Below are 23764 nucleotides of genomic sequence, written 5' to 3'. Positions count from 1 at the left end.
AAAAATATTTTGCAAAAAGAAAAGAAAGAAAATAGCAAAAGAAAAAGCCAAAAAGGAGTGAAAAATTTGTAAAACTAGCTCTCGGTTTTGGTATGTGTTTGCTTACATATTTTTCGGTCCAGCCACATAAATTGTGTCTTATTTTTGTGTCTAATCTTAGCTTTTTTTTTTGTAATCCATTCTAGTGCCTTTGATAGGTTATCTTTTGTGTGTTAGCTTCCTAAAATTGCGTTAATTGTTGCTTGTCATTTTTGTGGAATTCCTTCTAGTTTTGTCTCATCTACTTCCACCAATTGGTGTAGCTGTTCCTAATTGTTCCTTTTCAGTTTTTGTACTAATATTCCAGCATCTTAAGGTGTGTTGAGTGCCTCTTGGAAGGTGTTGAAGGCCAAGCTCAAGGATAGCCATTATTGAAGGATTTTGGTGGTGACCTAGGAGCTTGTTTCTCATTGGATTGGATTCTTGGAAACTCAAACACCTAGGAGTAACCAACATCAAGGTTGCTTCTAAAGAGGAGTGAAACACATTGTGAGGCTGCAAGCTAGGTGGCTGAATTGGAAGAAGAAGGAGCAAAATTTTTTGTGAAAAATTTGTGAAGAATTTAGCAACAAATTTAGTGACGAAAATTTTTCTTCAAAAATTTCAATACCAAATCCGTCACTAAAGTTGTCACTAAATTAGTGGCTGATTTTTGTTTCTAAAGTTCTTGGTGCAGCCACTAAATTTTCTTTAAGTGAATTTACATTTCATTTGGTGTAAATTTGCATTTCATTTGAATATGAATTTGCATTTCATTTGGTGTAAATTTACATTTCATTTTTGTAATCTTTTAATTTCCAATTTTTGTACAAGGCCTTTATTAAGGAGTTTCTTGGAGTACCTTTGGTGTATCTCCATCTCTCCTTAAGTGTTCTAATAGTAATTTTCTTTTAGTACTTGTGAGAGGGTCCTTGAAGGTCTTTGGTGCCTTTCAAGCTCTCACATAGGTTTAATTGCTTTCCACGTCTAGTTTAAGTTTTCTAGTCTTTAAGTTTTCAAGCAAGTTATGTTTTAAGCAATTTATGTTTTCAGCAATTTAAGTTTTCAAGCAATTTATGTTTTCTTGTCATTTATGTTTTCAAGCAAAATATAATTGTACACTCTAGGCACTTGTTTGTTATTTTTCTTTGAGAAAAGATCTTTGTGAAAATTGCTTTGTGCAAGACAAAAGTACAAGGGGGTTTAGAGATTTTTACTTGAAGAGGCTTGGTTATTAAGTGACTCTTTAGTAGCTCACCTCCCTCCAAAGTTCAATTTGTACTCTTAGACCTCCAAGTGCCAAGTCTAAAGCACTTCAAAAATCTTATTTTCAAAAAACTATTTTTGTGTGGAAAAATCTTCTTGAATTAAAATGTCTCAAAATTCCTCCAATAGTGAAAGTGATGGCTCTCCAAAAAGTCTTTCATATATTACTAAAGAGCTCAAATCACTTAAACTATGGAAAAAGCAAGAGTCTCTTCAAAGAGAAAGAGAAAAAATTGAAAGAGAAGGACAACTTGCTTATATTGAGGAAGAGTTGAGAATTTTAAAACAAGAAGAAGAAAAATTGAAAGAAAATATGAGAAAACATAGAAAAAAAAAGTAGGAGTTCACACTCCCAATACACATCTCCTAATGAAAGCCTTAATGTGGGCAACCATTATCAACCTTCCCCTAGAAAAACTATTAAACCTAGGGAATCAAAGGTGGATCTCCCTCAATTTTTTGGGAAGGATGATGTGGAGGCCTACCTTGATTGGGAGATGAAGGTAGAACAACTCTTTGCCTGCCATAGGGTAAGTGAAGAAAGAAAAGTCCCTCTTGCAACCCTTAGCTTTCAAGGGCATGCAATGTATTGGTGGACCTCTTTGGAAAGAGAAAGGCGTCTCCACAATGATCCTCCTATCCAATATTGGAATGATCTTAGGAGTGCATTGAGGAGGAGACACATTCCCTCTTATTATGGCAGGGAGCTTATGAATAAGCTCCAAAGGCTCCAACAAAAGGATATGACTGTTGAACAATATAGGCAACAGATGGAGCTATACATGATGAGGGCATGTATTAGAGAAGAGGAAGCCACTACAGTAGCCAGATTCATGAGTGGTCTTAACTTAGAGATTAGAGACCAAGTGGAGCTACTACCCTACAGGGACCTAAATGACTTGGTTCAACTTTGTGTAAGGATAGAACAACAAATGTTGAGAAAATCTTCTAAAAGAGAAAGCTCCCACTCTAGATCTCTTAGGAAAGACTACTTGGAGGAGGAAAAACCTTTTGAAAAGAAAATTATTTCAGAACCCTACAAAGAATTGGCTAAGAGGAAAGAGAAAAATAAAGATAAGGATAAAGATCTCATCACTCCACACACTAGCACAAAAACTAGTGATATTAAATGTTTCAAGTGTCTAGGGAGAGGCCACATTGCTTCTCAATGCCCTACAAAAAAAGTCATGATCTTAAGGGGGCATGACACTTATAGTAGTCAAGAAGAGACTATTACCTCCTCTTCTAGTGAGAGTGAGGTTGAAACAAAGCTTCAAAGGTCCAAAGTGGAGTCAGTTTATCCTTATGAAGGAGAGCTCCTAATGCTTAGGAGAATCCTTCATAATCAACCTAGTGGTACCCTATCACAAAGAGAGAACATCTTTCATACAAGATGTAATGTTTTAAATAATGCTTGTTCTCTCATTGTTGATAGTGGTTCATGGTGCAACTGTTGTAGCACTAGGTTGGTTAAAAAGTTGAGTTTAATTACTATGCCACATCCTCAACCTTATCATTTGCAATGGCTTAATAAGGATGGTGACATAGTAGTTGACCAACAAGTGAAGGTTAAGTTTTCCATTGGGAAGTATGAGGACCAAGCATTATGTGATATAGTACCAATGGAAGCTTGTCATATTTTGTTAGGAAGACCATGGCAATTTGAAAAGAAAACTATACATAATGGTCTTACTAATGAAATTACCTTCACTCATAAGGAAAAGAAATTTGTGCTTGATCCTCAGCCACTTGTTGAGGTGAGAGAGGATAAAGCACAAATGAAAATCAAAAGAATAAGTGAGAAAGTAGGGAAGAGTAAAGAGGAAGAAATATCCTCTAAGGGAGTTATGACTAAAGAGAATTACTTTATTACTAGAAAACCTACAAAAAATATTCTCTTTATTCATAAAGACCTTAACTCTTACCCTCACGCTGCCACTAGTCTTGAAGAAGAGATTTACAAATCCATTATTTTTAAAGGAAAAGAATCTCAACTTCAAGATTTTGTGAAGGAGAAGTGGACTTCATTTAGTTCTACTTTTCATGCTACTTCCTTGGTGGTGCCCAAGGTAGATAGCCTTCTTTTGTGTAAGACTTGTCCTACCTTAGTTGCGTCAATAATGCACCCAATTTATGGAATATATTATTTGTTGGATATAACATATGAACCTTCAAGGTTCCTTATGACAAATTCTTTTCATAACTATCCAACAAATAATATAATCCAAAATTGTTTAGGAAATTTCTTAGTAGTATTTTCCTTATTTTCTAGGAAATGCCTAGGTTACCACATAGGGTACTTTAGGCAAGATGTTTTAGTTTTTAGGATTAAGTCTTTAGTGTGCTATAGTTTTAGTTTTAGCACATTTTTAGGATTTAGAAATATACCTAGTCTATGTTTAGGAGAGGATCCTATTCATTATATTAGTAGGTCTAGTATCATAGATTTCTTTAGGTTCCGTGAAAGGATTCTTACTAGGATATACCTTTCACATTTATTTGTTGAGAATATCACCTCTCATGAATTTTATTATATATTTGTAGGTGTGGCCAATAATCATGAAGACCCTCGAGATTTGAGGTCAAATCCTTTTCAAGAGGGAGGGGATGATAGACTATGGCCCAGGCTAAGGAATCCAAGAGGTGATACCTTAAAAGAACCAAGAGGAATGAGATGATCTTAAAGACCTTTTTCATATATTTTGTACATAGTTCCTTTGTATAGGTCTAATTTTTGCCTTTGTATTTGTGAGACACTTTAATTGCTTTTTCTAGTATTTGTATATTGATTTTGAGGTAGGTTACTTGGAGAGTTTAACTCCATTTAACCTCCCTAGTTGATACATTCATTTTGTATTTTTTCAGTAGGGAAAAAGGGGTGACATTTAGCAATGCTTGAGGGTGTGACTAGTAATTGAGCCAGAACTGGGCCTAGGCAAAATTTTGCATATTAGATTCATTTTGCTCCTAATTTTTCATAGATTTGATTTAGCTAGGTCTCATCATCGTATGATGAACCTAACTAAACCAAATCAAAGAATTTCAAAATAAATCATGGAGCAAATTGGAGCCTTGGCCGCCTAGCCTTCTTCTTTAGTTTTGGCCGAAATTGCTTGTTCCTCCTTCAAGGATTGAAGCTTGCCATCCAAGTTTCTAAACCTTGGTAGGTTAGGCTGACCTTACCATGGTTCTTAAGTGAACCATAGTCAAGGTTAGCTTCTCCTACAAGTTTTCTAAACCGTGGAAGGTTAGTTACACCTTACCATGGTTCCTAGTGAACCATGGTTAAGGTTAGCTTCTCCTAGAAGCTACCTCTCCCTATATATTTGTAAAAGCCTCTCTTGTATTCACTTTTGGACATTTATGAGAAAAAGAATTCAGAATTCTCTCTCATTTTCAAGAGTCAAAATTCATGAGAAACCTTCTCTTAGGTTCTCTCTCAAGGTTCCTTCTCCTAGAAGCTTGGTTTCTCAAGTTTCTTCACTTCTTCAAGAGGTAACCGAACCTCTCTTAGGTGCTTCTCCACCATTGGAGAATCCTCTAAGGTGATTCCGCCACCTTCAAGGAGTTCAACCTCATGGAGCATTTCGGTCCTTGCATGGAAAACTTGGAAGAATATCAATCCTCTCCAAGTACTTCCATCACATAGTTACATGGTTCCCACAACCCTTTCTTGTAACTCCTCCCAATCCAATTGATCCATTTTGTCAAGTTTCTTCTCGCATAATGCCTTTAGAAAGCCTTACTTTGCTAACAAATCCTTAATCCTCATTCGTCATAATTTGAATTTTTAGTCTCATTGTACTTTCCAACTTCAAATTTTGCACCAAATTAAGCCCCATTTGATACTAGTTGCTAGTAATAGATTCTAAAACAACAGAGTAAAACACTCAACACATAAACAATGGTTTAACGAGGTTCGACAATGTGCATATATCCTTAGGAGAAAAACAACTGTGTTTCTATTATATTCATTAGAAATAAGACTATATTAAATAAATATAAATTATGAGGGAATAACGTTGCACCTCAACCCAATTAGTTTATAACCCAACAAATAGGCAACTCAATCCTAAACTACTCTACTCCAACATCTGTCGCTGCCAATTATGAATAAGAACCATGTACTACCATGCACAACAATGTTGTTCAATTATATTTTAAAAGCATGATTTTAATGATTTTCATTAGATGTTCTTATTGGAGCAGTGATAGGTTTAGTTGTTAGGTGAGATCCTCTTCTAAACTTGGTCTTATTTAGTTGGTTATTTATGCATGCACTCAGGTTTTGTTAAAATATTCAATTATTATGCTTATGGTTATATGTGAGATAAAGAATCTCACATATTACAAACACAAAAATAAAATAATAAATATACTACAAAGACTAAAATCTATCCTACCAATAAAAGGAATTACCTCATTTGATGTACATAATTTTTTGGACAATTTTATCCTTATAATTGCTTATTAAATTATTCTTTTTCTTTCCACCATTTTTATTCATTCTTTTTTACTTTTCAAAATTACTTAAAAACTACTCTTATAATTACAACTACTCAAAAATACAAAAAATTAATAGACACAAAAATTTCAAAAACCTTTAAAAAAAAATACAAGAAGCTTAAGAAAGTGTAATTAAGTGACGTGTAATATGATAATTTTTTTCTTACTTATATATACACTTTATTTTGGTGTCTTTGTAGTTATGTAAAATCTTTAATACACTTTTTTTTTTTGAAAGTCGAATATTTAAAATGTGAAATTTACAATATTAAACATCTAAAACTAGTTTGATAATGGATGATATGATAGGTTTAAAAAAATGTTATGATTTATTTTCGTATCATCTTAATAATAATTTGCTTAACTCAACCTTACGATAGGACAAAAAAAAATTTATAAGGAAATGTTCCTATTATTATGGTTTTATTAGGGGGAAAGGGGATATAGACACGTGACTGTTTACAATCTAACGTAGGGACCATTTTGCAAGATATTTGGACACCATAGAATTGATTCACCTTACCATTTGCAGCTTTTGTCATGGATTCAAGGTGCATTATTTCATCTCCCTCTTCACATTTGCGTCTCAAAATCCAGACAAATGCAAAAGCAAATTCATCATGGGCAAGAAATCCACATAGGAACACAACCACCACCACCAGCACAACATCAACAACAACAACTGTCTTTAAACTGAGCAAGTATGACATGATTTATCATAATTCATTCTCTAATGTTGTCTTGTAGGACTATATTTGCTCTTCTTTCTCTGCATCTTTTATGATTAAATATTGAGTTCCAACTCCTACCAGCAGAAGCTACCACAACTGTTTGTGCTACCTCCACTGGCAACAGCAAAAGCCAGTGATAAGAAGGAAGCCTTGTGCAAGAAAGGCCCAGAAATTCTCCACTGGACTAAGCAAAAAAGCTAGCAAAGTAGCCAAGAAGAAAGAGGGTACTGTTGCTGGTGCAGTTGCTCTTATTATTGGCACTAGTATTGGTACTGGAATTCTTGCACTTCCAGAGAAAGCCTTACCTGCTGTACTCCCCTTTTCTCTTTGAGCTGTAAAAAAGAAGAAAAAAAAAGGGTAAAATATGTTTTTTCACCCCTCAAAATTTGAAAAACTATTAGATAGTCATGGACTACATGACCGTTAACCATTTTTTTTTTTATGACATGTAATCAAGTGTTATTATTATTTTTTATTAAAAATTTAAATATATGTCATATAGTAATTGATTGGGACTAAAAACACTTGGTGTTCTTGGACTATCTAATAATTTCTCAAAAATTTGGGTTTGGTTCATGTAAAAATTTAATACATTTTTAATCCCAATTTTATAAAAACATCCTACATGGACTAAAAATGTATTAAACTTTTAGAGACTATAACTTAATTTCAAGATATTTTGAAGGTCAAAAACATATTTTACTCCAGAAAAAATAGTCAAGTGTTTGTCTTTTTCATGCTGAAATGTCCAAACATTTATGCACAATTGCAGGGAATTATTCCAAGTTCTATATCAATAATAGTGTGTTGGATTTTTCTCCTGATTGAAGCATTTTTGTTGGTTGAAATTAATGTGGCTTTGATGAGTAAGAAAGGAAGGAAAGAGGAAGAGAATGAGTTGAATGTTATTTCTATCAGAACCATGGCCCAAGAAACACTTGGGGACTGGGGTGGAACAATAGCTACTATTGCCTATGTTTTCTTGGGATATAGTTCCATGGTTGCATATAGTTCCAAGTCTGGGGAGATCCTTTTCCAACTCATCAATCTCCCAGCACCAGTTTCAGGCTCTCTATTCACTACTCTCTTCACAATGCTTGTCTCAATTTGGGGAACTCGCGCCACTGATCGAGTCAATCAGTATCTAACTGCTTCCATGATTGGTACATAAAGTTTTGAGCTATGCATACTGTTGGAATATAAAACAAAGTCTCACATTGTTAGAATAGTAGAAAAAATATGGGTTTATAAACACATATAATCTCCATTAATATGAGGCCTTTTGAATAATGGCCAAAAGTAAATTCACAAGGGATTAATTCCAAAGTGGATAATATTATATTAATGTAGAAAGTGTGTGAATACTTGGTACACAACAAGATATCATACTTCTTGAAAAATATCTCTACAAAACAAATGCAAAACAATCCATCACATGCTTGTGAATTGTTGTTAGTGTTGGAATTCAAGAAGAATTAGAAGGTTTAAACTCATATTTTATTCATACTTGTAACCTTTTAAATACATAATTGAAAGTTGATACAAATTCTGCTCATAAACATAAAATTAAATGACAAATATAAATACTCATAAAAGTGTAACAACACCTATAATTCCTATAATTAAAAAATCATAACTGTAGGAATTCTAATAATGCTCCATTAATATGAAATAAACTCAAATAATAGATGCTGATTCAGATTCTCAACACTCCTCCTTGAATCAGTAGCTATTAACTCGAAGTTTCCCTCTCAAGTTCTCAAACTTTCCTTTTGGAAGTGTCTTTGTGAAGATGTCTGTCAATTGATCTTCTGTTATTCAATCTAACTCTTCCTGTCTTTGAATACCATTTATTGGAATTTGTCATATCAAATACATCTTGCTTAAAAGTGTGACCAAATCTTTCATGCCAAACATTACTCTTATCAATTTTAGCAATAAAATCATGATCTTCAATCAAATCAAATTTCAAATAAAAACCGTTTTTGGTCATCTCAATCTTTGCAATCTCTAAACCATGTTCATCCATGATAAAACAATAATTCTCTTTAAAAGAGACTCCATAACCATTCCTTAGCATTTGTGGAACACTAAGAACATTTTGATCCAATTTTGGAATGTAGAGAACATCTTTAACAATTATCATACCTTTCTTGGTTGCAATAGAAATTGTACCTTTTCCATTGGCTTGTACAATTTCACCATTTCCCATCTTTACTTTTGGCTTAATTGATTTGTCAATGGAGGTAAAAAATGATAAATATTTAGTCATGTGACTAGTGCAACCACTGTCAATGAGCCAAGTATTCAATTCATGTGAATTGAATTCTTGAGATGCCATAAATAAATACTCATCTTCATCATCATTTTTTTCTTCAACCACATTTACCTATTTTTCTAGTTTTTGTTCAGACTGATTCTTCTTTAATCTGCAATACTTTTCACTATGACCATTTTTATTGCAAAAATTACAGTGAAAAAGTGGTTTATCTTTAAACCAACAATCTTCTTTAGAATGGTTGGTTCTTTGACAATGAAAACAAGGCAAAAAATTTCCTTTTCTCGAAGAACCTTCATCTTTTCCTTTGTTCTTATTGAAAGTTCGTGACTTTCCAAAATTCCTTCCATTGTGCTTTGCTCGAAAGGCACCTTCAACAGCTTCATCACTTCTAATGGAGACTCTTTGCTCTTGTGCGTGAAGTTTGCTGGTCAATTCAGTAATTGTGAGAGTTTGCAAATCACAAGACTCTTCAATTGCAGAAATTTTGGCTTCAAATCTTTCAGGCACCGAAACCATGATTTTCTCGACAACCTTTTGATCTATAAATGATGTTTCACCAAGAAGTCGTATTTGGTTCACAACATCCATTAATCTGCCAGAATAATCTTTGACAAATTCATTATCCTTCATCTTCATCAATTCAAATTCTCTCTTCAATGTGAGAAGTCTAACAGATTTGACTCTGCTACTGCCTTCAAATTCATCTTGAATCTTGTCCCACACCTGTTTAGGTGTTTCCAAATCCATGATTTTAGTAAAAATATAATCTGCAAGTCCTGCATGTAGACAAGTGATGGCTTTATCTTTCTTCAGCTTCTCCTCCTCATAAGCTTTGATTTGTGCAATGGTTGGATTTTCTCTCAATGGTGGTGGATCAGCTTCAGAAATTACAACATTCCATAAGCCTTGAGATCTTAAAACAAATTTCATCTTGACAGCCCAAATATGATAATTTTCACCATAGCGCTCAATAAACTTTTTCTCACAGCCCGTAAGAAGCAAGCTCTTGATACCACTTGTTGGAATTCAAGAAGAATTAGAAGGCTTAAACTCATATATTTTATTCATACTTGTAACCTTTTAAATACATAATTGAAAGTTGATACAAATTCTGCTCATAAACATAAAATTAAATGACAAATATAAATACTCATAAAAGTGTAACAGCACCTATAATTCCTATAATTAAAAAATCATAACCGTAGGAATTCTAATAATGCTCCATTAATATGAAATAAACTCAAATAATAGATGCTGATTCAAATTCTCAACAGTTAGCATTGTGCACACTTGACGAGAGTTTGCCAAATATTGGACTATTTTGTTTTCTCTTATGGTGGTTTTATATGGCTGTGTTTCAATCTTGAATTTTGTGATGAGTAACATTTTGAATGCATAACAAATGTAGATTCTTGTTATCAGGTTTGTTGTTGGCTGTTGAGGTGCTAGCTGTTGTGTTTGGGGGATGGTCAGGAGTTGGGAGCGTTAGTGACTGGACAAAAATTCCACCAACTATACCAATCATTATCTTTTCCCTAGTGTTTCATGATATAACCCCATGTAAGAATGAGAGAAAACATTTATGTTACATTTATTTAGAACTAGTATTTTTGCTAAAACATTTTTCTTGTAAAACCTTGCAGTTCTTTGTGCTTATTTGGATGCTGACCTTCGTCGAATAAAAACTTCAGTTTTTCTTGGTGCTCTTGTGCCACTGGTGGCAGTGCTTGTCTGGGATGCAGTTGCACTTGGCCTTGCAGCTGAAGCAGAACAAGTGGTTGATCCGGTTGAGTTGTTATATAGGTAATTCAGCCCCTGCAGAATGATTTGGGAACATTTTTGTTAATATATAACTAAAAGTTTTAGAGGCAATTTTGGGAAGCCTAGTGTAAAAATCACTAATAGTAGTATAGTACAACAACAAAGGTCTAATCTCACTAGGTGAAGTTCACTACATTGATCACACGACGCTATTGGAATGTTAATATATTATGAATATGAAAGTATTGTTACTAGCTTATCTATTATCAATTATCATGAAATAAGGAGAAAACCAGAGTTTTTTTTTCTTCTCTTAACCTCCTCCCATCACAAGTGATAGAGCTTCTCCCAATTATGTCCCAACTCAAATACTTGGACTGTTAATTTCACCTCAAATAACTAAAATACATAAATGTCAATTTTTTAGGTTGAGAAGTAATGGTGTTTCAATTATGGTTGCTGCCTTCTCACTTTTGGCACTAGGTACATCACTTATTGGCACCCTCCTAAGCTTCTCTGAGTTCTTCAAGGAGCAAATTAAAAATGGAACCTGGAATTTGCCTTCCTCAGAAAAGGTAAAAGCAAAGGACAAAACTTTCATACAGTTCTATAAGTGTTATTTGTTTTGTTCTCCAATTAGAATTGGAGTTTCACCTTGATAATCACTATAAAAAAAATGCACATTAAAAGATTATATAGATTAGCAAGGTGAAATTCTAATTATGATTGGAAAATAACACAAACAAGAAACTATATATAAGTTTTGTCCAAAAGCATATCATGTACCTTTAATATCCTTATGAACAGCATATTTGTTTCAAAATTTTCCCTATAACACAACGAAGAGCCATACTATGCTTACTTTAATGAAGAAATCTCTTTGGACAGGGGAATTGGTGGGGAAGGAATAGATTTAATGTCACAGCTGTGACATTGGTAGTTGTTCCCTCTCTCTTTGTCTCAACAACATTTCCGGATGCATTCTCTGCTGCCACAGATATTGCTGTAAGCTGAGAAAGAGGTCTTTTCCTTTGTGTGTCATTGGAAGTTTCAGTGGTAGTTGGGTTTGAGAATTTTTTTTTTTACTTTTAATTACAAAAATGTCACCTTATTTTTACCGATTACTATTTTGAAAATTTTATATAAAAAACAGTGAAAATAGCTTTTAATTATTTTCTATTTTTATTGTGTTCAGTACAAACTTTTGAAATAAGAAACAAAGTTAAAATAATGTGACATTTTTGCAATTAAAATTGAAACAGAAAATAAAAATAGAAAAGATTTTCACAAATTAAGGGCTTAGTCTTTCTAAATTAAGTAGGTTTACCTTTAGGATTTATTTGGATAGACTTCTTCAAAAGCACTTCTAGAGTGAAAAATAAAAAGAAAAAATGAAATAAACTTCCCTATAACCTAATTTGTAGAAGTTCTCTCTTGTAACTTCAAAAAATTTCAAATTAGCTTATATATAAGCTAATTTTAGCTTATGTATAGACTAATTTTAGCTCATGGAGAAACTTGTTTCATTTTTTTCCTTCTATTTTTTTCACTTGATGTGTTTCCGGAGAAGTTTATCCAAATCGACCCTCATACACATGCAACAAATTCAGGTTCATGTAGTTAACTAGTTATTGATGTTTTAATTGTGAACTAGGGGGGCTATTGCATGACAGTTCTTTATGGAGTTCTCCCTCCAGCAATGGCATGGGCAATGCACAAGAAAGAACCTGACCTTTGTGGTCAAAAGGAACTATTAAATGCAAATGTAGCACTTGTTGTGGCTGAACTATTTGCATGTGGCATTGTGGTGGAGCAAATCCTGCAATATATACTAGCTTTGCACTCATAAATACCTTTTTCAATTTTCATGTTTGAACATATATCAAAGTTCTCTGGAGGGTTTTCCTGCTCATGCCTGCTTTGCAATAGAATCATGTGTGCTGAATTTGAAGGAAAGGAGAGATTTGCCATAAAGTTTGGGGTTGAAGCCTGAAGCATTTGTGAAGGAATATGGAATTTGTTCATTGCATTTGACTTGGCAGCAATGGCTGCAAGGCTTAAAGCCTTATTCAAATATTTGGTTCTGTCATTGATTCAAGTCTGTTCTCTTAAGGATGTACATAAACTACTTTTTAATGGATATTAGTATATTTTTTTAAAGAAAAAACTAATAGTAATAGACTAGTTAAAAGCCACAGAAAAAGTTGCACAAATATGATTATCTATTTTTCTTTTTACTTGGAATTTTATTTGCTTTAATGGTATTTAGATTATGCGTTACTTAGATGTTTGGTTATGAAAACTTTACTTGATTTTGATACTTCTCTCTGTTATTTTTCTTTGTTTTCACTCTATGTCTCTATCTGATGTGTCCCAAGTATGCAAGAATTAGGAAATAATATTGCTAAGTTTAGCTCTTCTGAAACTTATTTGGTTCAAGCCTATTTTAATCATTTATCTAGAAAATGTGTTTTAACATTATTAACAACAAATTGTCCAGGCCTATGTACTGGGTACTACAAGTAGGTAGTAAGCTGCATTATAAGTTTTACGAAATCAAAATTTCGGAAATGATTTTAGATGTAATAAAAATAAAATAACATCGATGATTCATAATGTCCATAAGCTTTTTTACGGCATTTAATTGACAACTGTAAAGTATTTACACTTGGCATAAACAGATGGTCCACTGGTATGACCTCCCTTGCAATTTTGCATTCCAATCACTTCTAGAAAAATTGATGATTGTTTGAGTTAATTGGATGAGATCTTATTTTCTGTTGGATTTTCTGATGGAGGTCATAATTTTTATGTGCTTGGAACCCTCCTTTTGCAAACAGAATTAGAAAAGAAGTACAACACACATTTGTTTACATCAGAACACTTTCAGCCTCAACAGCTCCACTAATCAGTTCTTTTTTTATTAACTCCAAAATGTTATAGACCTGTTGAAAATTTAGAACAAATAAATTTGGAAAAATAATTAAAAAGGTGCATCAAAATTTAATATATAAACTAAGAGCATGATCTTCCAAAATTACTTGAGAGAAGGATAGTTTTAACTGGAAAATCAAATAGAATGTGAACTTCTCACCTCAAAGTATTGCTGCAAAGCTGGTGCATGCTGATGAAGGGTGGCATATATCTTCTCAAGTAATGTTAAAAGTGCATCCACTTGATCACCTAAAAGATCAACCTATATTTTAACAAACTTTAGTTTTTAGTATTCTCCAATGATACAAGAATTTCCAAGAAGGCACTAACCAGAAATATTAGGGGCAGGTTGATTTGAAAAAAAAAATTTCTTTTGTTTTGTTTTTAATGACAGAGATGTCACATTGTCTTTATCTTGTTCAAAAGTTTGCATAGGAAACAATGAAAACAATTTTATATAGTTTTCTATGTTCATTTTTTTTTTTTTTTTTATTGTTTCCTATACAAACTTTTGAAAACAGGAAACAAAATAATGTTTGATAAGTCATGTTCCGCAAATGCAGATTAGTCTTTGATTATGAGTGTCTTTTGAACACTGAGTGAATTATGTTCATGAACCAAGAAGAGAAAAACAAAATGCCGCTAAGATTTCATGAATGTACAAAGTTTGAGTTATGCTACAGACCTCAGCTTCAGCCTTTTGGAGATTCTGGCACCTTTTAAAGAATGCCTTTTGATAAATTAATGTCTTGCTTCTCAAGCAATTGACCAACTCAATAACAGGATCCAAACAACATTTCATCTTCTCCAACCTGTATGCATAGTTTTGGGAAGGAAGCATTAGATAATAGGTAAATGGTATGCATCTGAAAAATATTGATGAACAATGACCAGTGAAATACCTACCTCACATTCATCATCTCAAATTTCTGGCATATCATTGCCCCAAATTCTGCAAATGTTAGTATAAGATTCAAAAGGGGCATGAAAGCAGAAGAAGACAGCCTCAATTGACCTTCTTCATTAGTTGACATCTGACTTTGAAAACTTTCTGAGTCACGTAGACTATGCCCTAAGCTGGTTCCTAATTCCTTTAGAAGTGCCTTGCCTATACCTAATTGTTGCAAAACATTTTCTACCTTGCTGGTGAGTGAAGAGAATGTTTGTTCTTCCCCAGTTATCAAATCTTCAAATATTTCATGCTCATGGAGGTCTCCACGTTCTGAACCCAAGTCAAGTTCCCTGCATTGTTCCTTGATCTCACTCTTTGCACTTAGCATCAGATTCTCCTCTGCTTCAAAACAACTAAGTAGAGACTCCAATAATATGATTGTTAAGTTCTCTTCTCCCTCAACTTTCCAACCTTGGTTTAACATCATGGTAGAGGTAGAGAAATTATCTTTTATGCTATTGCCTTGAACTTCCATGGTAAATAGAAATGCATCATTCAATGTCTCAACCATGACAACTTGGTTTATCATCTCTCTAATGTAATTCTCCACATAGTAGTTATCTAGTTTCAATTCCCATTCCTTAATCATAGCTTTGAATACAACCATACACACATCTTCCTTCAGAAAACTTTCTATGGTTATAAAATGTAACTTATCTAGGAAATTATTCTGAATGCCGTTTTCTCTCTTCTTTGAAGCAAAACTTGTCATATTGACAAAAATTTTCAGTGTTTCACCAAAGACAATCTGATTTATATGTTCTCTTATGCCACTGTCTGCTTTGCAACCTACAATCACTTTGTTGAATTCGTCAACAGTTTGCCTAAAGATAATCTTGCATATATCCTCATTTATGGTGCTATTTATTTTATCTTCTTGGTTGCTACATGTCAAGCACTGTATACAACAACCCTCAGCTTCTCCACCTTGTTCCTTGGTTAAGGAAAATTCTTGATTTGCATTGATATCCATAACTGCCTCAGACAAGACAGTCAAATTTATGTCATCTCTGATTTTCCTTTTGATTGTTTGTTTTTCAATATTCTCGTTCCATTCATTGATTACTTCCCTTAAGTAGTATTTATATACATGTTCCTGTATTTGCTTCTCCAAGTCAAAATTGCAGAATTTAATATTGAATTCTTCTACCTTATCATCTATAGAACCACACATATCTGATATCAAATTTTGCATTGTATTATGTTCCTTTTCTATATGTGACACCCAAATTAATTCCTCCTGTTTTTTACTTCCATCATCACAGACCCCTTTTACCTTATTTTCAGCACTTCTCAAACTTGCAACCTCCTTCCTACCTTGAAATGGTTCCACATCAAGAATAGGCCTTTGGTTGAAAAGAGATTCACCAAGTCTAGCATTCCGATATATAAAACTGTCCAATTTTTCAGTGACAACATGGATTCTTTCTCTCACACGATTTAGTTCTTTTCTTCTCCTGGTGTATGAGGCCTTTCTCTCTTGTAATATTCCATGCTTACTCAAATTGTTCTCTTCACTCTTTCGGCGAATAATAGACTCATGGCTCTTTATCAACTTGGCAACATAGTTGCTTCCATCTTCACTTTCTTCCTCTCCTGGTGCCTTATCCATCTCTTCCATCTTTTGAGAGAACTTGTTGGCCATTTCATGACTTGCTTCTGGGGAAGAAGGCTTTGATGGAGAAGAAGGCTTTATGGGGGAAGAAAGTGATGAACAATCAGAATCCTCAGGATATGTTTCATGGAAAATGGCAAGTTCATGCTGTAAACTTGTGAACTCATTCATCAATCGTGGCCAATGCCTCTTCCAAACTTTCAGAACCTGATTCTCATCCCTCTTCAATTCTGCTTCAATGTCCTCTTGGAACTCCCTCATGAAGCTTCCAATTAATATTGACATCACATTTTTTTCAATCGTCAACTTCCATTCCCTCTCTTTTGAGCCCATCTCACGCAAGGCAAGTGCAGATTGCATCTTCACAAAAGCAAGATCCATAGTCTGCTTTAGTATGTCTATGTCAGAACCCATCTCATCAATCTTTTTCCTGCCAATGCCATTATGTTCCAACTCACTTAACATGTCATGTGTCTCAAGCTTTTGTTGATCCAGACTAGTCCTCAACTCATAGAAATCGCCATCACCATCACCATCACCATAACCATTACCATCGTCATTGCCGCCATCACCATCACCATCACCATCACCATTGCCATCCTCAAGTTCATTTCGTGTTTGATCATTCTCAGCATTGAGACTACTTGTTTCATTTCCATTGCTGACACCCAAAGAAACCAATTGTCTTTCTTTGAGCTCTAAAGCATGCCTGAGTTGCAACTCATTCTCTAATCTCTGTGTCAACTCTTTGTCCTTCTCCACTATGGCTAATTCAGATTCTTTGAGGCGCCATTGAAGGCGATCTTTTATGTCTCTCAAGTCATCAAGTACCTCTTCATGGTTGCTCTCAAGAAAACTGCTTTCAGTCTCTGCATGAACAATGCTTAGACAACCTTCAAGTTGCATCACTGCCAACTCATAGAATTTTGATATCTCGTTCAAACGCTCTATGACTCCTGTTTTTGCCTTCATCTTCTCTTGAGCTTTGTTCATGGCATAGTGCACAATCCACATCATGGTGGAATCTGCCAAAGATACTTCAAAATTTCCATTCACGTATCCAAAAATCCCATCCATTTCTAAAACAAAAATACACTACACAGAGCAGTTGAAACTATATAACAACACAAGGTAGTGAGAAATAAACGCTACAAAAAATTCATCTAATAAGGTTTAAATGCAGAAATTGAATGGAAGTCAAAGAGATGTAAATTAGATCTGAAGTTTCCATTAAAAGCGGGTAATAGAATTGATCCTTTCAAGAACTTTATGTGGTAAGCATGTCTCTAGGCATTCTTTAAGGAGCTTTATGTGTACAGTGTACGTTCTTTGAAATATTTTTTGTTATGTGGCTCTTTGTATTTATTTATTCACTAGGTATATATGCAGATAAAAAAATTATTTAAATTAAAAAAATATTATTTTATTAATTAATATATAAGTTTTAAATGTAGCTTTTTAATTATATAAAATAAATTTATTACTATTTTTTTTACAATAAATAAATTTATTGTTGTTAATAATAAGGTTTGTAAAGAAAAAATATTATTACAAGTATTTTTGGTATTTATATTTATATAATATTTATGTCAATAATCTATCATCAATATCTTTAAAACTTAGTTTAAATTGGGTATTAAAACATTTATACATTAATACTAAAATTACAAAATGTAATAACAATAATAAGATTGAACGAGTAAGAAAAATAATAAATCTATATTTATTATTCAGAGTAAGAAAAACAATATTAAAGTTAATTATTTTGATTTATGTGTGACAAAAAAGAGATCAACTTCATGATAAATGAGTAAGTTCAAATTCACAATTTTTGATATTCACTTATAACATTTTGTCGCAGAATCTTATTTAGAAAAAAAAATTCATTTTTTTTTCTTGAAGTAAATTTGTTTGTAAATATATCTATATTTATTTGATTCAGAGTAAAAAAAATTTAACTCAATAAAGTATTTAAAAATAAAGAAATTCATACTTGAATCAATGAGTTCATTTAACACAACTGTTTTCTCTAATATTTTACACGTGTGATTTTACATTTTACTATTATTAAAACTATATATATATATATATATATATATATATATATATATATATATATATCTTTATCAATAACCATTGTGCGTTGCAAATTAACTTTTTTGTTATCATTTGCAAATGAAATTTAAAGGTGTATTATACGTTATCGTATTTTAGCAGCTATATATACAAAATGTTGTAATGCAATTCTATTCAAATTTTTTTAAATACTTGGTTTTACTATTTTACTTAACGAGATTTAATCTCTTAATTAATAAAACCATTAATTTATAGTAAAATATTAAACGTAATTCTAAATTATTAAACATTATAGTTTTGATAAAAAAAATTATTTTTGTGCTACTAATAATTAATAATAATTGCATAATATTTATTATCTTTTATTCTTTTTTTTAGTAACAGACACACTTTAATCAAATTTAGTCTCTTAATTCTTAATTAATATAATTATTTATATATAATTTTTAATTAAATATAATTTGAAATTATTTGTTACTTAATATAAATTGTAATTATATTATATAATTTATCACAATTATTAATATTCAGTGGTAATAATATAGAAGGAAATTAAATTAAGTTGGTTTATTTAGTTAATAAATTTAAAATATATTAATCCTTGAAGAGATAAGAATGATGTGAGAAGAAAATAGAATAAAAATAAAAAATAAAAAAGTCACAATAATATTGAGTGATTCGGTATAGAATGACAATAAAAATAATATTATAGAAGATGTTATATAGATAATATATCATTGTCACTTTTAATTTCTAATAAAAATAAATAAATAAATCATATCAAGTCATTTACAATGAATATGCAAGTGAAGATTCCATTTGACATTAACAAACTGTTTTTTTTTTTTTTATCATTTTATGCAAAACTAACAATTTTATGTTAACAAATAATTTCAAATTCAAGTTTAATGCATCAAATTCACAAATAAAAAAATAAAATTAAAACACTTTTGTGTTTATGTCTTCTTTGTCCATAATTTCAAAATATTTTAATTAAATTAAAAAAAACACATCAAAATAAAATATCATAAACTTAATTTTACATGAGAAGATCTATTTTCTCTCATTTGTGATTTTTCTTCTTTCTCAAGAGTGAGTATGATCAAATCTCATATTATGTGTAAAAATTTGAGAATTAAAAGAAAAAAGTAGTGTTTTCTATTTTTTGACAAAGATTGTCACGTGAGATGAAAAATAAACAAAGAGGGTGAGAGATATATTAGATAAAACATAAATGTGTAATATAAAGGATAGATGAGAAAAAAAAGGAAGAAAAACTAATACCTTTCATTTCTGACAAAAATTGCTATTTGAAATGAAAATAAAATAAAGAGTGTGAAAGATAAATTCGATAGAATGTAAAAATGTAATATAGAGGGTAAATGAGAAAGTAGTACCTTTCATTTCTACAAAGATTGTCATGTGATATGAAAATTAAACAAAGAGAGTGAGAGATGAATTAGATAGAACCTAAAGATATAATATAGATGATAAAGATGGAGAGAAATCCCAAATTATGTGTAAACAAAACTGAGAATAAAAATTAGGCAATAGAAGAATGGGAGTTGTATTAAATAAAATGCATAGGAGAGATGTAATATATAGAGGATAAAAGAAAAATATGATAGAAAATAAAAGTTTAGAAAAATTGCCACATAGACAAATATGCTAACAATGCAACATGTGAAAAATTTTTTTATATGTTGTGGAATATTAATAATATTAATAATAAATAAACAGTAAAGTATACATAAGTACATAGATAACATGTTATAATATTTTTATATGTTATGGAATACTTCTTTATAAATATTATTTATTCATCACTTATTCAAATCTTCGAATCTAACTCAGTTCTGACATGTGTAATTGTAACATGTAGCTAACTATATCTCGGTAAAAAAGAAAAAAACAAGTTATGATAGAATTTTTCCTTAACATTTGTTTATAATCATAACAACACACACAAGAACTTGAAAAATTAGATATGTGGCTGGCTAATGACATCAAAATTATTGAAAATGCATAGTCGAGGATAATTTGATCAAGGTCGCACTTCTCATCACAATCATTACAAGTAGTAACCTTCAGTTGTTATAGGGAAATAAACTCTTAAATGCACTTAATGACCAAATCCTCAATGATAACATTCATTCACCTATAAGTATATATGTATTAGACATAAGGTACATAACATATATACAATACATTCAATCACTCTGATTACTTACTAATTTTGATATTAGAGTCCCTCTTTCATGTACAAACCTCCTTACACTTGGAAGTCAAGGATTGAGAAGCTGAGGATCAAAGACTTTTGGTTAAAGTCCTCTTGCATTCATTATCCAACAAGAACACATATCACCCGAAGGCTCATAAGACAACCTAGAGTACATTCTGTGACACCTTCTACCCCAACATACATATACAATAATTATAAAAACATATTCTTGTGTTAAATGAAATCTTTAGAATTAAAACAATGGTTCCATTAACATAAGAGTAGAGAATTCACATTCGTAAACTTAAAACATGGTCAAATGCAAAATTTATAGAAGAATGAAACATGAGTTTTTCCAAAATAATATAACAATAATGAAATCCTAAACTAACTCTAGCTATGCCCCGATGCCACATATCCTATCAGAGCATGCCCAATTGAAGCCTAAGCCTCATCACCAACATCCTCATGTTGATGATCACCTACAACACAATTTAAACACATACAAAGAACAACAAGGGAGTGAGAAACATCTCATTCGGTTTCAGGTGTAAAAATAACAGTTAGGCAACACACACACAAATCATAACAAGCATAGCCATAACTACACATTAATCAGGTGCAAATTCAAATTATACATACAACAGTAACACATGCACAATCATTCATCATACAATGATGTCATGAACTCGACTCATTAATGCATGCATGTGGCGCCAGTCACGTGTCTCATAATCACATATCACGTGGTATGATGCCGAAGTAACATACTTGGAGTAGTCTAGGAGTACATGACGGCTCAACCGTGCACTCTCAACTAGAAAGTTGTACTGCTAGGGTCTCGTCGAGATAGCGAAGCCGCAGAAGATACGTCCCATGCACACAAACGGGCAGAACTAGGCCTTCCAAACCGCACTATCCCCTAGGACTCCTCCAAGATGTTTCACACTTGGAGGGTCTTCCCTAAGGATGTACTTCATATCGTACCCCGCCACATAAATGCATATGATGCATGTCACACATTCACAAACTCATGGACTCATCACTTTACTTATCATGGAATTGCATGTCTTATCTCATTTCATCACGTTTCACATTCTCATAGTCATAGTGTTCACAATAGCACGTCATTCACATCATGTCTCATGTCATTTGTTCACATTTCACATAGTCATACTCATAATTGTTCCTCATAGGGTTTCGCACAGGAACTCATAGAGCACTCTAATTCGTATAAAAATTTATCTAATTTTGAAATCAAATTCATATTTACACTCAACATCACACAAGGAATGCAATAGAAAATTCAGAAAGCAAAACAGAAAACTTTCATATTGTGCTTGTTCCTAGCAAGGGATTGGGGGCCAATCCTGCTACCCAACAATTATTCCCACACCCCCGAGCAAGGTTTCTCACTCCCCCTTTTCCTGGATAAGCAGAAGATGAAGCTAGAGCAAAATCTGGTTGATCTCCTTCTCTTGGTTCTACTTGGTCTTTAGAGAGCGTGTCTAGGAGCAGTGCTTGAGTATGCTATTTATAGATGTCAGAAGTGGCCAGAATGACCCGTTTCGGATCCAAAATGGCCCGTTCTAGATTCATTGGTCATGTGTTAAATTTGCATCTAGAATGACCCGTTCTTAAACCAGAACGGCCCATTCTGGAGTTGAGTTTTAACTCATAACGACCATGTTTGAAACGACCCGTTCCTAACTAGGATTTTAGACCTTTTTGGTGGTTTGAAATAGCTTGTTCTAGTTTGGAAACGGCCCGTTCTAGGCTACTAGATCACCCTTATTGGGCTTTGAGCCTTCTGATGTCATATCATGTTGTTTCCATGTTTTGGGAACTCTTTTTCTTGATAATAGAAGTTCATTCCCTTGATTGTATGCCCTGGACGAAATTAGGTGTCTAGAATATTTTTAAAATACATTTAAGTATCAAAATTGTTTCTAAAATACCTTAATATAATTTATGAAAATTGGGGTGTTACAACTCTCCCCTCTTTTTGAAATTTTGTCCCTGAAATTTACCTGAAAACAGAAATTGGTAGGCTACTAGCGTCTTGCTTTCTAATTCGTAAGTCCTAATCTCTCCAGTTCCCTTTCGCAAACTATACTAGTAGGAAAACCCATATAACCTCACTACCTCACCGATGTACAACTTTATTAATCTTCCCAAGGAATATCTAATATTAATAAGGATAAGGTGAGCAACCTTGGTGAATCTATCCACTGTAACCAAATAGGATCAAATTTCTTAAGCATATCAGACAAACATACAACTAAGTTCATAGATACATCATCTCACTTCCAAAATAGGACGTCTAAAGGCTGCAAAAGTCCTAAAGACTTCTAGTGTTCTGCTTAGACTTCTGGCACATTAAACATGAGTACACAAATTCCTCTACTTCTCTCTTCACCTTAGGCCACTACGACATCTTCCTAAGGTCCTGATACATCATAGTAGCCCCCAAATGAATATTAAAAGTACTCATATGTCCTTCTTCTAAGATCATCTTCCTTAATTCGGGATTACTAGGCACATAGATTCTATCATTGAACCCTAAAACACCATCAACTTCCACTCGTAAAGGGCTATCTATACCCCTACCAATCCTCTCCACTTCGTTCACTAAGAAAGGATCTAACTCCTAGACTCCTCTAATCTCATCCATTAATTCACTAGTCACTTTCAACATACTCAATTCAATGCTCCTAAGGGTAAGCTTACACACTAAGCTTAAGTCTCTAAACTCTTCAATCAAATCCAACCTTTAAATCATCAAAGATGCTAGGTGAATATGGTCATTCTAATCAATGCATCTGCCACAATATTAGTTTTACTTTTATGACCCTCTCCAAGGATTAAGCGCCTAAGTGTAAGTTCACTACGTACTTGTAACGACCCGCCCTAGGCCGTCACAAAATAACCAACTACGCTAGAGTGTAAAAATTTGTCTTCATAATATCAAACATAATTATATCAGAGTCAGTCTTAGTAAAATTATACAGTAATCCCATAATAATATAATATAGACACCCTAGGTGCTGGTCAAGCTCTAAACCTTGCTACTACTCAAAGCAGCTATCAGAAGACTTCTTGCTATCCCAAGCCTCACACCTGATCTGCTCCCCCACATAGTGAGATCATCACAGTCCAAACCACATGGAAACATGCAAGGGTTAGCACATATAAACCAACCATAGTACGATAAAATGAAATATCATTAAACAGATATTTATCCATAATATATATATATATCCGCACCAAGGAAATAAACCTTATAAATAGTTATTTCCATGCCAAATATAAATCAAATCTAAAATCCAATGCATACAATCCACACCATTTGTATACATATTCCACATCCAGAAACAAAGTCACACCACTGTATAATTATTCC

At 32.8% G+C, this 23764-nt stretch overlaps 2 protein-coding genes across 5 annotated transcripts; one reads left to right on the top strand and one right to left on the bottom strand.

Annotated features, from left to right (window-relative positions):
* Nucleotides 1-6264: 6264 nt before the first annotated feature.
* Nucleotides 6265-7422, top strand: LOC109802731 (uncharacterized). Its single transcript, XM_083077696.1, has 3 exons — nt 6265-6491; nt 6603-6790; nt 7294-7422. The coding sequence occupies exons 1-3, from the start codon at nt 6331-6333 to the stop codon at nt 7347-7349; spliced, it is 405 nt and encodes a 134-aa protein (XP_082933822.1). The 5' UTR covers nt 6265-6330; the 3' UTR covers nt 7350-7422.
* Nucleotides 6744-17700, bottom strand: LOC109802732 (WPP domain associated protein). Of its 4 annotated transcripts, XM_083077689.1 has the most exons (5): nt 14404-17700; nt 14183-14309; nt 13658-13759; nt 10472-10617; nt 6744-6853 (listed from the first exon to the last, which is right to left on the bottom strand). In XM_083077689.1, exons 1-5 carry the CDS (start codon nt 17139-17141, stop codon nt 6823-6825), a joined length of 3144 nt encoding a protein of 1047 aa, XP_082933815.1. In that variant the 5' UTR covers nt 17142-17700; the 3' UTR covers nt 6744-6822. The 4 variants fall into 4 exon arrangements, 2 of the variants coding, with proteins under 2 accessions (XP_082933815.1, XP_020219728.1); XR_014434897.1 differs by lacking the exon at nt 6744-6853 and having other exon boundaries at nt 10506-10617; nt 13658-13746; nt 14404-17698; XR_014434896.1 differs by lacking the exons at nt 6744-6853; nt 10472-10617 and adding an exon at nt 13173-13508 and having other exon boundaries at nt 13658-13746; nt 14404-17698.
* Nucleotides 17701-23764: the final 6064 nt, after the last annotated feature.

The sequence above is a fragment of the Cajanus cajan genome, chromosome 1 (genome assembly GCF_000230855.2).
Source record: "Cajanus cajan strain Asha chromosome 1, NIPB_CcT2T_4, whole genome shotgun sequence".
In the NCBI taxonomy this organism is placed as follows: Eukaryota; Viridiplantae; Streptophyta; class Magnoliopsida; order Fabales; family Fabaceae; genus Cajanus; species Cajanus cajan.
The sequence above is the reverse complement of the archived record's forward strand: the minus strand, read 5'-3'. Positions and strand labels throughout refer to the sequence as shown.

Bases quoted from the DNA above. Each gene is read 5' to 3' on its own strand.
- LOC109802732 (XM_083077689.1), bottom strand. From the start codon at position 17,141: ATGGATGGGATTTTTGGATACGTGAATGGAAATTTTGAAGTATCTTTG. The intron at 13,760-14,182 runs GTCTGTAGCATA...GTTAAAATATAG, and splicing joins TCCAAAAGGCTGAAGCTGAG to GTTGATCTTTTAGGTGATCA. The intron at 6,854-10,471 runs GTCAGCATCCAA...TCTTTTTTACAG, and splicing joins GAAGTTTTTATTCGACGAAG to CTCAAAGAGAAAAGGGGAGT.
- LOC109802731 (XM_083077696.1), top strand. From the start codon at position 6,331: ATGGATTCAAGGTGCATTATTTCATCTCCCTCTTCACATTTGCGTCTC. The intron at 6,492-6,602 runs GTATGACATGAT...AACTCCTACCAG, and splicing joins ACTGTCTTTAAACTGAGCAA to CAGAAGCTACCACAACTGTT. The intron at 6,791-7,293 runs GTACTGGAATTC...GCACAATTGCAG, and splicing joins TATTATTGGCACTAGTATTG to GGAATTATTCCAAGTTCTAT.